This window comes from Dama dama, chromosome 9, assembly GCF_033118175.1.
Source record: "Dama dama isolate Ldn47 chromosome 9, ASM3311817v1, whole genome shotgun sequence".
Taxonomy (NCBI): Eukaryota; Metazoa; Chordata; class Mammalia; order Artiodactyla; family Cervidae; genus Dama; species Dama dama.
This window is the reverse complement of record NC_083689.1, coordinates 65,257,073-65,271,854: the sequence shown is the minus strand read 5'-3', so window position 1 is coordinate 65,271,854 and position 14,782 is coordinate 65,257,073. Positions and strand designations below refer to the sequence as shown.

General features: G+C 44.2%; 1 protein-coding gene across 2 annotated transcripts in view; it reads left to right on the top strand.

Annotated features, from left to right (window-relative positions):
- GLRA1 (glycine receptor alpha 1) overlaps positions 1-14,782 on the top strand; it is an 89,397-nt gene that overhangs the window by 30,387 nt on the left and 44,228 nt on the right. For both annotated transcript variants that reach the window (XM_061149463.1, XM_061149462.1), the window contains exon 2: positions 11,335-11,462. In XM_061149463.1, the coding sequence (XP_061005446.1) occupies positions 11,335-11,462 (128 nt within the window). The remainder of the gene's footprint in view (positions 1-11,334; positions 11,463-14,782) is intronic.

Genomic DNA, 14,782 nt, shown 5'->3' with positions numbered 1-14,782 from the left:
CCAGCCTTATTCAGCCTCATCCCTTCCTAGGACCTAGGATACCCACCCCTCACACCATCCCTCCATTCCTTTCTAAGGACAGCCCCACAGGCAGAAGAAAGCTTTCTCCCCAAAAATATACAACAAGGACATCGACAAACGTCAGGTCTTCCCAAACGTGTACAGAGGCAAAAGTTTGCAAAACTCAGAAAAATTCTGATTTCTGTCCCCACTTGCTCCCAAATACTGCCTTCTTCCTCTGAACCACCAGAGTACTCCAATTATGCTCCTTAGGCTGACGGTAACCTCTTATAGTTGTTTATATGTACCTACTCTAGTCTATCTGCTGAACTATCAACAATAAGAGGGCAAAAGCTATTAATCGACAAATGATCACTGGAAATTCCCTGGCAGTCCAGTAGTTGGGACTCTGTGCTTTCATGGCTGAGGGCTGGGTTCAATCCCCGGTCAGGGAACTAAAATCCCACAAGCTGTGCGGAGTGGACAAGAAAAAAAGAAAGAAAAGATCATTGATTGCTACTATCCTGTCAAGCACTGTAGACAGACACAAACTCAGTCCACACAGAAGGCTTCTTCTATAAACAGCAACATATTTATCTGCCTATCCTCCGCAATGCCTTATTTATGTAGTAGGTGCTTAATAAATTAGAAGGATCAGAGGACTGTAGAGCAAGAGGACCCATAGAAATCATATAAGCCCCCACTCAACAATCTAGTCCCTTGACAGAGACTGATAATCCACCCTGCTCCCCTTCCCTGCTGGGTCAGGCTCCAGACCCATCTTCCAAGCAGCTACTCAAAGTGAAGTGTTTACCATGCCTGATCTAATCCAAAACTTCCATTTCCCAGATGAAGAAACTGGGGACCATCTGAGAAAAAGAATTAGCTCAAGAATTAGACCAAGAGAAATTTAGACACAGAGCCAAAACTATATCTGAGTTTCCCAGCCCCACCTTCATATTTCTCCCTCTATTCCACAATGACTTTTATAATTGTGTATGAAGTAATAGGGAAAAGGGGAAACAGTGTCAGATTTCATTTTCTTGGGCTGCAAAATCAATACAGATGGTGACTGCAGCCACAAAATAAAAAGATGCTTGTTCCTTGGAAGAATAGCTATGACAAACCTAGACAGTGTATTGAAAAATGGAGACATCACTTTGTTGACAAAGTCAAAACTACGGTTTTTCCAGTATGTCATGTATGGATGTGAAAGTTGGACCATAAAGAAGGTTGAGTGCCAAAGAATTGATGCTTTCAAACTGTGGAGATGAAGAAGACTCTTGAGAGTCCCTTGGATAGCAAGGAGATCAAGCCAGTCAATTCTAAAGGAAATCAACCCTGAATATTCACTGGAAGGATAAAGCTGAAGCTCCAATACTTTGGCACCTGATGTGAAGAGCTGACTCATTGGAAAAGACCCTGATGCTGGGAAAGACTGAGAGGGCAAGAGGAGAAGGGGGTGACAGAGGATGAGAAGGTTGGATGGTATCACTGACTCAATGGACATGAGTTTGAGCAAACTCTGGGAGACAGTGAAAAACAGGGAAGTCTGGCATGCTGCAATTCATGGGGTTGCAAAGAGTTGGACATGACTTAGTGACTGAACAAAAACAACAACATGAAGTAAATGCTTGTGGAAACATAGACCTTCTGTCAACATCTGAAAAGTTGACTTGGTACTTTCTACAAGGAATAAACCCCAGTGCATTAGACGACCTCCCTTCCAAGGCAAAGGGGATGTCCTGGCCCAAGTCAGAGGACACATCTGCCTGGAAACCAAGTTGGACACCCACCATTTGGAGGGGTCTTTTGGAGAGCGCATTTCCCAAGTTTGGCCAGACTACAATTCAACTTAACCAGACAACAGCTGAGAAATCCAGATGGATTATTTGAGCTAACAAGGCATTGAGGAGGGACAATCTTCCTTAACTTCCAGACCCACCACAAGGACACAGAGCAGGGGGTGCAATCCTGGCTACTCCCAACCTTGAAGACTCAGTGTTCCATTCTTAATTCTTCATCCTTTCTCTTTTTCTGTGTCCCTCCCACTCTCTCTCTCTCTCTCCCCGTCATTCCCCTCCTTCACTCCCACACATGCTCACTAAACTTCTCTTTAATTCTCCAAGTCCTCTCTTACCTCTAGACTTTACTCATGCTGTTCCTTCTACCCAGAACACTCTCCTCTGTTTCTTCCAGGTCAATTCCATACTCAACCTTCATGTTTTACTGTAAAAAACACTATCTCCACAAAGCCTCTTGGAAACCACCTCCTCCCACCAGGTGCAGTTGGGTACCCATCCTCTCTACTCACTGACTTCCTCAGTTATAGCACTGGCCACACCTCAGATACCTCCACTTCCCTCTTCCTCTCTCTCTCCCGCCCCCGCTTCTCTTCTTACTCTGTGCCTCCAACTTCCTCCTCCAGCTCCCTGCATCCCTCCCTTGGCTCTCCTCAGCCTCTGAATCATTCTTCTGCCCCTCATTTTGTCCTTCCTCCCTTTTCCCCCATCCCTGACCTCCTGACTTCCCTGCCCATGATGAACTCAGGACATGGAATCTGCTGGGGTCAAGATGGAGGGACCCCCCCCCCACTGCTACCCCCCCCCCCCACCATGGTCCTTGGGCATGTGGTACCATGAAGGGTCTAATTGAAACAGTTTCTCCTCAGGCTAACTGCCAAGCCCAGCTCATTTGAAATTCAGATTGACAACTGCACATTGATTCCCTATTTCCAATTGATGCTGCAACTAGAGAATGAGAATCTGAACATTGATCTGGCCTGGCTTCCAACAAATCCCTGAGAAATGAGCTGTTCCACTAAAGAAAAATGAGGAGACTGAATGGGAAGGCAGCAAGACAAACACACTCATGCTCCCCAGAGGGGTCCAGATAAATTCAAGTCTCAAGACCAGATGTGTAAAGAAGAAAAAAATTTTTTAAAAGAGGGAATATTATAGATTACTAAAATGATGGTTTAGAACCAGAAGGACTCAGAGATTATTCTAATCCCCTCCTTTTATAGCTTGGGAAACTGAAAGCTCAAAAGGGAAGTGATTCATCAAAGGTCACAAAGCCCCCTCTTTACTCTGTCACCCTCCCTCCAATGCCACTGTAGAACAGACTCCTGGACTTTGGTTTAATCTCTGTCATTAGGAGTCAAAACTGAGGTCCTTTAAGTACCAAAGTCTCCTAATGTGACAAATGCCCTAAGAGGCGCTAGACAGTTCAAAGCTCTGTCCAGTCAGTGCAGCCATCGCCATAAGCCTTCTCAACCAGGGACAGAACGCTTGGTCCCCAGAGACCCTACGGGCATTCTGAAAATGACTATTAATCAAATCTGTCTAAACCAAGTCTGATTCACCACATTACATCTCAGTAATCCCTGAAACAATTTGCATCATTTCCAAATACGTTCATAGGGTCAGCAAATCCTAACAATCAAGTGTTTCATTTCTCGGACTCATTCCCAGCCTCTGCGTCCAGTCCCTCATTGTCTATAAGTAAAGGCTCAAGCTCACTAGAGGCAGTGGCTGCAAATGTGCATAAGGGCCCCTGGACGCCTATTTTCTCCGCACAGAGGCACAAAGAACAGATTTACTTGAGGGGGCCCTAGAAATAATTCTGTGCAAAATGTGCTGTCTAAATATAGCCAGAAATGTACAATGATCATCAAGTGGAAAGGCATGGCTATTTGACATTCAAATGGAGAATTTATCAGAAAAAGAATTAGAGAAATTTTGGACGAGGGCAGTAAGGGATGGGAGACAATTTTAGGCGGTTCAACACATAATAATAATGTAGAATCATCATTTCAGTCATTTGCATTATCCCAGGAAGAAAGTCTCCATTGGGTGTTACCATGTCTCTAACACCTTTCCAGGGCTCGCTGATCTTCTTTTGGAACTGAAGGCAGGCCTCAGGCTTGGGATGTCAGCCAGCAACAGAATTTAACTAGGATTTTAAACTCTACTCTTTCTGTTTTGTTTTCATTTTATTCACTGCTGTGGTTGTCCTCTATTACGGCAAGTAATACTGGTTTTTCATTTGTGAAGAGTGAAATACAAAGTTACTTTTTTTTTAAAGAAGTGAGATAATTCAAGGAGAACTTTTTTTCCCTAAATAACACGTATTTAAAACATATCACCTCCATATCCATTTTTAAATAAGCAGAAATATTTCAACATCTGACATTACTGTGACCCAAACTGTATGAATTTTCAAGATGATTAGAAATATACACAGAAAACAAGATAAGGCCTTTAAAACATACATGTCAATGCAATGAAAACTTTTAAGTGACTAACAGTAGAAATGATTAAAAAAAAAAAACTTGGCAAAAATTGTCAATGTTCCAAGAAACCATGATACACGGGAGGGGCTAGACTAGAGAATCTCAATATTTCCAAGAATTCTACTGTAAGTCACCTGACAAAACAGAGGATCATTAGCTAAGTCACAACTGCTTCTTCCCCAGTTTCAACTATGGCAAATTCAGAGTGTGCACGGGGATCACCAGGGGTCAGACACAGGTTTTGATTTTTCTTGGCTGTAAAAATACAACAGAGTTTCAAAACAAGTAGTAATACTACCTACTCTCATGATTTATATTCTTCCTAGTTTACAAAAGCTTTTCCTATACATCGTAGCATTTGGAAGAAGCAGGGATTGCAAATGTGAGCTCTAATCTTTTCCCTCATTCAAGTGCTGTGTGATGTGAGGCCAGTTAATCTCTCAGTCTCGATTCCCACCGGTTCAGTTCACCATACAAGGATTGTTGGTGAGTCAATGGCCAGGTGACCAGACTGCAAGTGCCTTGCTGCAGACCTGTGAGCTAAGATAATCAGAAGATGCTTCAGCTTGGGGAGGATTCAGATATTAAATGGCATATTTTGCTAATAGCAAATGGTAGGGGATAATTTGGGGCAAATTCATTTTCTCACTGTACTGCCTAATGGGATTCAGGCTTATGAAAGAGGCCTGAGGGCAAGAGAAGTCTTCTGCTATAGTAACTGCTAGGAGAGAGGACCACGTTCCCAAACCTTATTATCTGAGGGGAGGGGCTGAGAGAGAATAGGACCTTATGAAAGCTTCATAACTGCCACTCCTGGAGTGGCTCGAGAAGTGAATCATAGCAGCGATGAAATCATAAATCACCGGTTACGTGCCTGTGGTCCCCTTTGTCACGCCAGAGTCACACAGAAGCCATGGGTCTGGTGCTGAATGGAGAAAAGGCTGGGACTGTGGTAAAGTATGGCCATCGAAGGCACTCGGCAGGACTTCCCAGTCATGCAGGGGCTACAGTGCAGCTGAAAGCAGCAGTGAGACCAGGAGAAACTCCACACACGGTAATGGAAAAGCAAGACAGTAGACTGAGTGCCGGCTATGAACTGAGAACCATCTTTGACATTTTTTACCTGCGCAACCTCAGTGACTCCTCGTGCAAAACTTCTTTTGATATATCAGGCAACTGCAGTTCAGAGAAGTTAGGTAATGTTCCCATGGTCACACAGCCAGTAAATGACTGAGACAGGATTGATTCCAAATCATCTGTTCTTTTCACTCTTTATGAACCATTCTATATTACATGTGACAGTACATTTCAGTAACACACACATACAATATATACACTGAACACAAACAGCCACAAAGGCATTTGACATTGTCACACCCTGTACCCCATGTCTACACACATGCCATATGGACACACAAAAATGCCCATACTAAACATCACTCTTAACAACACACTTTGACAGGAACACAGGTCTTCATATTTTTGCATATCCAAATCTATGTAACACAGTTCAGTTCAGTTCAGTCACTCAGTCGTGTCTGACTCTGCAGCCCCACAGACTGCAGGCTGCCAGGCCTCCCTGTCCATCACCAACTCCCAGAATTTACTCAAACTCATGTCCATTGAGTCAGTGATGCCACCCAACCATCTCATCCTCTGTTGTCCCCTCCTCCTCCCTCCTTCAATCTTTCCCAGCATCAGGGTGTTTTCCAGTGAGTCAGTTCTTCACATCAGGTGGCCAAAGTATTGGAGTTTCAGCTTCAATATCAGTCCTTCCAATGAATATTCAGGACTGATTTCCTTTAGGATGGACTGGTTTGATCTCCTTGCAGTCCAAGGGATTCTCAAGAGTCTTCTCCAACACCCAACACCACAGTTCCAAAGCATCAATTCTTTGGTGCTCAGCCTTCTTTATAGTCCAACTCTTACATCCATACATGACTACTGGAAAAACCATAGTCATAACTATGTGGACCTTTGTTGGCAAAGTAATGTCTTTGCTTTTAAATATGCTGTCTAGGTTGGTCATAACTTTTCTTCCAAGGAGTAAGCGTCTTTTAATTTTGTGGCTGCAGTCACCATCTGCAGTGATTTTGAAGCCCCCCCAAAATAAAGTCTGTCACTGTTTCCACTGTTTTCCCATCTATTTGCCATGAAATGATAGGACCAGATGCCATGATCTTAGTTTTCTGAATGTTGAGCTTTAAGCCAACTTTTTCACTCTCCTCTTTCACTTTCATCAAGAGGCTCTTTAGTTCTTCTTCACTTTCTGGCATAAGGGTTGTGTCATCTGCATATCTGAAGCTATTAATATTTCTCTTGGCAATCTTGATTTCAGCTTGTGCTTCATCCAGTCCAGCGTTTCTCTGTACAGCGTTTCTATGTAACACAATCCTCTCTATATCCACAAACGCCCTCATATACACCCTAGTCCCCACACATCCACCCACATCCATTCACTTATAAACAAAACATGCATATTCATCACACCTAGAAACCTACCCACATCACACAAACTCACAAACATCCATACTCACACTTGTAAAAACAGTATAATGCATTGTCCCTTATTCTTTCCACCAAAACAAGCCCTTTACAGCCTAGATGTCCATCAACAGATGAATGGATAAAGAAGCTGTGGTACATGTATACAATGGAATACTACTCAGCCATAAAAAGGAAGGCATTTGAATCCATTCTAATGAGGTAGAAAAAGCTAGAACCTATTAAATGGAGAGAAGTAAGTCAGAAAGAGAAATGTAAATATCATATACTGACCCATATATATGGAATCTAAAGAGATGGCACTAAAAAGAAAAAAAGAGATGGCACTGATGAACTTATTTTCAGGGCAGCAATGGAGAATCAGACATAGAGAACAGACTTATGTACATGGCGGGAGGAGGGATGTACAGGGGAGATGTATGGAGGGAGAAGGGGAGATGTATGGAGACAGTAACACAGAAATTTACAAACCATATATAAAACAGACAGCCAATGGGAATTTGCTGTGTTTCTCAGGGAACTCAAACAGGGGCTCTGTGACAGGCTGAATAGTGGGATGAGGAGGGAGATGGGAGGGAGGTCCGGGGGGACTTGGGTATACCTATGGCTGATTCTTGTTGATGTATAACAGAAAACCACAAAATTCTGTAAAGCAATTATTCTTCAATTAAGAAATTTCTTTAAAAAGAGCCCTTTAGGATATGAATAAGGAATCTTCAGATTACTAAGCATGAGTGCAACCATCCTAGAAAATTTTTTGAAACTTCAAAGGAATAACTTATTATTTTCACTATTTTTCATTAGTGAGTATAATAGTCTACTTATTTTAAAATTGCCATACATGAATATTTCTGAATACTTCCTACTAAGCAAGATATTTGACTAATTAATTAAAACATTATTTCATTCATTCAGCAATTATTGAGCACCAAGTATGTGTGAGACACACCATGGTAGACACAGTAGAGGATTAAATAAACAAATAAAGGCAACCCACCACAATTGCTGGTCTCAGAACACAAACACAAGTAACTTCCAACGAGACAGCAGAATCATGACCCCTGCATGACTGGAAAGGCCCCAGTGAGTGAGGGGACGTGGCAGGAGAAGGGACACAGAGACAAGACAGTCCTGAAGCATCTGGTCCAAGAGAACGGGGAGATGTCAGTGCCACCAGGGCAACTTTGGGAAGGAAGTTTGGGAAGGAAGCTGCAGCATCTGGTTTGGAATGAACTTGAGGCATGGCTTGGCAGGACATCCAAATGGACATGTGCCCCAGGTGTCTGCAAATGAAGAAAGGGGGCCTATGGGAAGAGACAGGGTGGAGACAGAGATGTGAGGGCCATCCATTAGAGGGGATCACTTAGACAGTGACAACTCTGACATCAGGAAAGAAGTCACGGCAAAGAACACGAGAGGCAGAGCAAATCCTTGGGGAACACCACGTCCTACTTGGCCAGGTGACAGAAGCTCTCATTTTTTGCAACACACATGTACATCTCTACACATGCACCTCCTCCAGCATACAAGCCCCAGAGCACACACAGTGGGGCTGCACCAGCTTCCAGCTATCTCCTGGATGTAATCATTTCAGGTCAGGGAAGCTCAGTCACCCAAAGCAACGGAAATAATTGATTGTCAACCCTTCAGCTCCCAATCTTGACTGTTCTAGAAATGTGCATGCCTAAGAGAGTATGGCAGGGGAAGGGCCCCTGTTCTTAGACCTCAGCCATTTGTACTACATACTATGGTACAAAGGAACACCTAAAACTACTTTGTTGTGGGGGGAAGGTGACAGAAACATTGTGAAGCATCCCCAGTTTGATTTCAAATCCCCCAGTTCTGGCTACATCCAGGCAAGTGAGCACTGATTTACCTGGAACCTACATCTCCTTCACTAGCTGTGTCTCAGTTTTTTGAAAGTGTTTTGAAACTTTTTTGAGAGTGCTTTTGAGAGAGCATTTTTGAAAGTGTTTTGAGAGAGTCCCATAAGTATAGGCATCTAAGTTTGTCAAAGGTTCTGAGAAGACTCAAGATAAAGACGCCTGGTTCCATTTGTGTTCCCAAATGCATTTGATCTGGGCATCTTCTTTTTTTTTTTTTTTTTTTTTTTTTTTTTTTTTTCTTTTTTAATTTTTATTATTATTATTTTTTTTTCCCAGTGGGTTTTGTCATACATTGATATGAATCAGCCATGGATTTACATGTATTCCCAATCCCGATCCCCCCTCCCACCTCCCTCTCCACCCGATTCCTCTGGGTCTTCCCAGTGCACCAGGCCCGAGCACTTGTCTCGTGCATCCCACCTGGGCTGGTGATCTGTTTCACCATAGATAGTATACATGCTGTTCTTTTCAAATATCCCACCCTCACATTCTCCCACAAAGTTCAAAAGTCTGTTCTGTGTTTCTGTGTCTCTTTTTCTGTTCTGCATATAGGGTTATCGTTATCACCTTTCTAAATTCCATATACATGTGTCAGTATGCTGTAATGTTCTTTATCTTTCTGGCTTACTTCACTCTGTATAATGGGCTCCAGCTTCATCCATCTCATTAGGACTGGTTCAAATGAATTCTTTTTAATGGCTGAGTAATATTCCATGGTGTATATGTACCACAGCTTCCTTATCCATTCATCTGCTGATGGGCATCTAGGTTGCTTCCATGTCCTGGCTATTATAAACAGTGCTGCGATGAACATTGGGGTGCACATGTCTCTTTCAGATCTGGTTTCCTCAGTGTGTATGCCCAGAAGTGGGATTGCTGGGTCATATGGCAGTTCTATTTCCAGTTTTTTAAGAAATCTCCACACTGTTTTCCATAGCGGCTGTACTAGTTTGCATTCCCACCAACAGTGTAAGAGGGTTCCCTTTTCTCCACACCCTCTCCAGCATTTATTGCTTGTAGACTTTTGGATAGCAGCCATCCTGACTGGCGTGTAATGGTACCTCATTGTGGTTTTGATTTGCATTTCTCTAATAATGAGTGATGTTGAGCATCTTTTCATGTGTTTGTTAGCCATCTGTATGTCTTCTTTGGAGAAATGTCTGTTTAGTTCTTTGGCCCATTTTTTGATTGGGTCATTTATTTTTCTGGAATTGAGCTGCAGGAGTTGCTTGTATATTTTTGAGATTAATCCTTTGTCTGTTTCTTCATTTGCTATTATTTTCTCCCAATCTGAGGGCTGTCTTTTCACCTTACTTATAGTTTCCTTTGTAGTGCAAAAGCTTTTAAGTTTCATTAGGTCCCATTTGTTTAGTTTTGCTTTTATTTCCAATACTCTGGGAGGTGGGTCATAGAGGATCTTGCTTTGATTTATGTCAGAGAGTGTTTTGCCTGTGTTCTCCTCTAGGAGTTTTATAGTTTCTGGTCTTACATTTAGATCTTTAATCCATTTTGAGTTTATTTTTGTGTATGGTGTTAGAAAGTGTTCTAGTTTCATTCTTTTACAAGTGGTTGACCAGTTTTCCCAGCACCACTTGTTAAAGAGGTTGTCTTTTTTCCATTGTATATCCTTGCCTCCTTTGTCAAAAATAAGGTGTCCATAGGTTCGTGGATTTATCTCTGGGCTTTCTATTCTGTTCCATTGATCTATATTTCTGTCTTTGTGCCAGTACCATACTGTCTTGATGACTGTGGCTTTATTGTCAAAATGGCTATTCTACCCAAAGCAGTCTATAGATTCAATGCAATCCCTATCAAGCTACCAACGGTATTTTTCACAGAACTAGACCAAAGAATTTCACAATTTGTATGGAAATACAAAAAACCTCGAATAGCCAAAGTAATCTTGAGAAAGAAGAATGGAACTGGAGGAATCAACCTGCCTGACTTCAGACTCTACTGGGCATCTTCTTTTAAAAAAAATTGGTAGCTCATTCTGATGAGAAACTCTGGGGAAAGACTGGACTGTTGTTGTTTAATCACTCAGTCGTGCCCGACTCTTTTACAGCCCCACGGACTGTAACCCGCCAGGCTCCTGTTGTCCACGGGATTTCCCAGGCAAGAATACCGGAGTGGGTGGCCATTTCCTCCTCCAGGGGATATTCCCGAACCAGGGATCGAACCCACATCTCCTGCACTGGCAGGAAGATTCTTTACCACCGAGGAGCTAGGGAAGCCCAAAAAGGCTGGACTAGTTGATCTCCAAGATTCTTTCTGGCTGCACTGTTCCATGGACCTCTGAAAGTACAGGCACCCAAAACACAGGGCTGGGCCTTGTGGGAAGTTAACCCTTCAGTCTCCTCTCCCAGGAAAACCAGCAGTCAAGGGTGATTGCCCAAAATCTTAAGAGATGCAGCCTTAAAAGAATCAGCAGTTTCTTAGTATCAACCAGACACTCTCGGCCGCCTGCCAGGATCCCACGCAGGCTGAAACCTAGGCTGGGTAAACAAGGTAGCCTGAGCCTTACCTCATTAAGGACACATATTAGCTATTTCTCCAGTGGTTCTTAGAGCTGGGCTGAGCAAGGCTGGGATATGATCTCAGTGTGAGAAAAGCCCTCATTAACCGTCTGTCTCCTCTCTCCTTTCTTAGTCTTGCTGCTTCCAAGGAAGCTGAAGCTGCTCGGTCTGCTTCCAAGCCCATGTCGCCATCTGATTTCCTGGATAAACTCATGGGGAGGACCTCTGGATATGACGCCAGGATCAGGCCCAATTTCAAAGGTAGATAAACTTGCCTTTCAGAGCCCCAGGGATCTGCTTTCCCAGATTGTGGCAGCAAGCCCACTGAATTGTATGCAGATGGTAAATACCCGGTATGAATTCCATGACTCTCTCCTCTACCCCAGGCAGATACTGTTAGTCAATTCACCAAGGCCAAACAAAGCTTCAGAGAGTCCAACTCAATAGGATCTCTGGTTGCCTGTGTCACTATGGGAACTAAACCCACTTGCTAGCTTTACTAATGGACAAGCAATGAATGAAGAATGTGGAGAAATGGGTTCAGGTTTTGCTTCAGATACAAACTTACTCTCTGAGCTTGGATAAGCCTCTTCCTTTCTCTAGGTTTCAGTCTCCTGGCCTGGGCAGGGATGGAGCGGGCTATCTCTGTGGTTTTTAAACTGTGCCTCATGGAGTCCTGGGGCTTCTTCCCTGTGTCCCAAAAGAGAGAAACAGAGGACAAGATGAGCAAGTCCCCCACCTTGATTCTCCCCCAAGCAGCTGTACTTTTATTTGTCTTATATGAGAAGCTTCTAACTACAGTTCATCCACTGAAAGCTTCCCCGGAGTAACAAATAATTTTGGAACTCTCTCCCCTAATAAGAGCCACAATTTCAAAAGCATAGTAAGATAATAGGGAGTGGTACAGATATAGAATAATAGTGGTGCAGGCCCCTGGAAAGTAGGCAATCCTTCTGTCCCCCCAGTTCCTGGTCACCCTACAGGACTGTGGGTCTTGTGCTGCCAGACCATCCAAAAGTCCAAGGAAAGCCACAAACCAAGATTTATGAGAGACTTCCTGAAACCTAACACATGTAAATACAAACAAAACCATGTTTGGAAGCCAGATATGCCCTATGGGTAGCCCATTTATTAACCACAAATGAAGTGATCTGAGAAGCTTCTTCTGGCTCACAGTCCTCTGAGCTCTTATGTCTTACAACAAGAGGGGCCAGTTCCTCTCGTCCACTGACGCCTCAGGAGGCTGTAGCCATCTCTAGCTGCTGGGCAGGTTTCTGCGCGCGCAGACTCGAGGACCTCCTTGGGAGCCTGTGCACCCTAACCTTCCTCCCAGCACCCCTGCAAAAATCTTATTTCAAAGACCCACAGCCAACCCCCTGATCAATCCTTGATTCCAGATGCCCTTCCTTGCTGTTCCTTTTGGCTCAAGTCCAAGACCGAACAAGAGATGTGACAGCTGCTAACAGCTTCCTAGTATCAGCTCCCCCAACCCCCTACCCTCCAAGTCCACTTCTCAAAGCGCTCTGCAAATACAAAACAGGCTGGGAGGTGCACTGAGGTTTGTTTGGGGGCCCAGTTCCCACACCTGTTGATGTCGAGGTGCTCTTGCTCCCCAGCACCTCACTCCTGAGGCCATTCTCTTCCAGGATTGTTAGCACCACCTTTCTTCCCTCAAAGACAGTGAGTCGGCACCCAAGCCCTTCACCAGAGTCACAGTCTCAAACACCCAGAGGTGCCCAGCAGGTATGGCACACTAATGAAATAGGATGGGGGTAAGCGGAGAGAACCAGAAAGTACAGGCTCCACTAAGGGCGGCCAGGTCTCAGTTCCTGCCAGGTAGGAATGCAGGCCGTGGGTGGCGTGCCTTCCCAGATGAGACTTAAGTCAGGGGGTTTATGTGAAATCTTCCAAGTTGGCAGCTAAACCATATCATTGGGAAACACCATTGGCCAGATCGAACACATCAGAGAAAACCGACCACCAGTTTGCATCTGCAGCTTCGCAGTTTTCAGGAATTCCATCCCCCCGCGCCCCCTCGTGGGCTCCTTCAGAACTCCAGCCTGAGTAGAAGTGCCTTGGTCTTGTCCATCTGCTGAACGTGGGGCATCCAAGTTTCATGTGCTAGTTATCCTTTGTGCATACCCCTGTACTTGGCACACAGAAGGCCCACAGTACACCCATCATAAATGAACGCATGAGCAAATGACCCTAAAAATATGCTAGGTAGAACAATTAAGTGACTTACCCAAGTCATGCTGCCAAGACTGGGGACTTTAATCCAGCTAGCTGCTCGGACTCAATTCTGTCTAATGCTAGTGATTTATTTAGTTGCTTACTCCCTGATTCATTTATTTACTTACTTACATAGCAGTGGACATAACCACTGAATCAGGGCCCTTTCCCTCCCCACCCTGAAAACATTATTCCAAACACTCGGACCCAAAACTTATAGGACAAGACAATCCCTTGGGCCTTTCCCAACCCTGCTCTATCTCTGCCCCCTATAATCTCCTCTGACTTGGGCTCTGAGCAAAGCGCATCTTCTTAGAACCCCACCCCAGGTGAAGAGGAGCAAGATCTCTACTTTCCTTTGTGGTGAGGGCTGAAACATTGATTGTAGGGTGCCTCCTGCTTCTGAGCCCCATGGCCCCTTTCACACGTCCCAAAAGCCCCCCACAAACTACAGAGCTCCTGTAAAGGCCAGGCAGAGTAGGCCCCTATGACCCTCAAGACAACAGGAAGGGGCCTGCCTTGTTTGAGGCCCCCACAGGGTGATGAATCACTCAACAGTTTCACCTGAAGATATGGGTTCCAGGGAGAGTGGGCTCTCCAGAACACAGTGGCAGTGAAAATCGTGACACTGAAATAGAGAGCTCGAACACTGGATTCTAACCCTCCCACTACTTACCTGATGTCTGTGACCCACAGTAAATCATCTGACACTTCTGGGCCTCTGTTCCTGCAACTGTGAAATGATCCAGGAGAACCAAGCCCTGCCAGCTTTGATATTCTGTATCTTCGCTAAGACTCTGTGTATCACAATGGCTCCCAGGATCGAGGGCATAGCCCAATGCAAACATACACACAAGACCAAAATTAAACTTTAATATTTAATGAAATATATACATTACACTGCTGCCAAAGGCAGCCAGATTGTAATTTTCTTGAGGATAATTTAATTTCAGATTTATTTCAATGAACCACACCTCCCCATGAGGTCCTTTTGGCTGGCGCCCTCTCGCACACATAAATCAGGATCTAATTTATATGGGAGTCACAGCACCAGACACTGGCAGGGCCTGGGTGGGAACTCTGCGCACGTCATTTCAAGGCACAGGCAGTAACTCTTTGGGGCATCTTAATGGTATGAGGCTAAATGAAAAGAGAAACCTGGATCTGAGTCTAAATGAGGGGGGAAAAAATCCCTAATGGGCTTTTGTTCTGGTGCAAGTGACCAGGAAGCAGATTTCTGTTCAGCATAAGGAAAAAATTTTTAGCAGGCAGAGCTATCCAACTATGGAAAGTGTTGCTCGAGACGAAATGAGTTCTCCACTGCTAGAGGTGATCAAGCACTCAGCCCT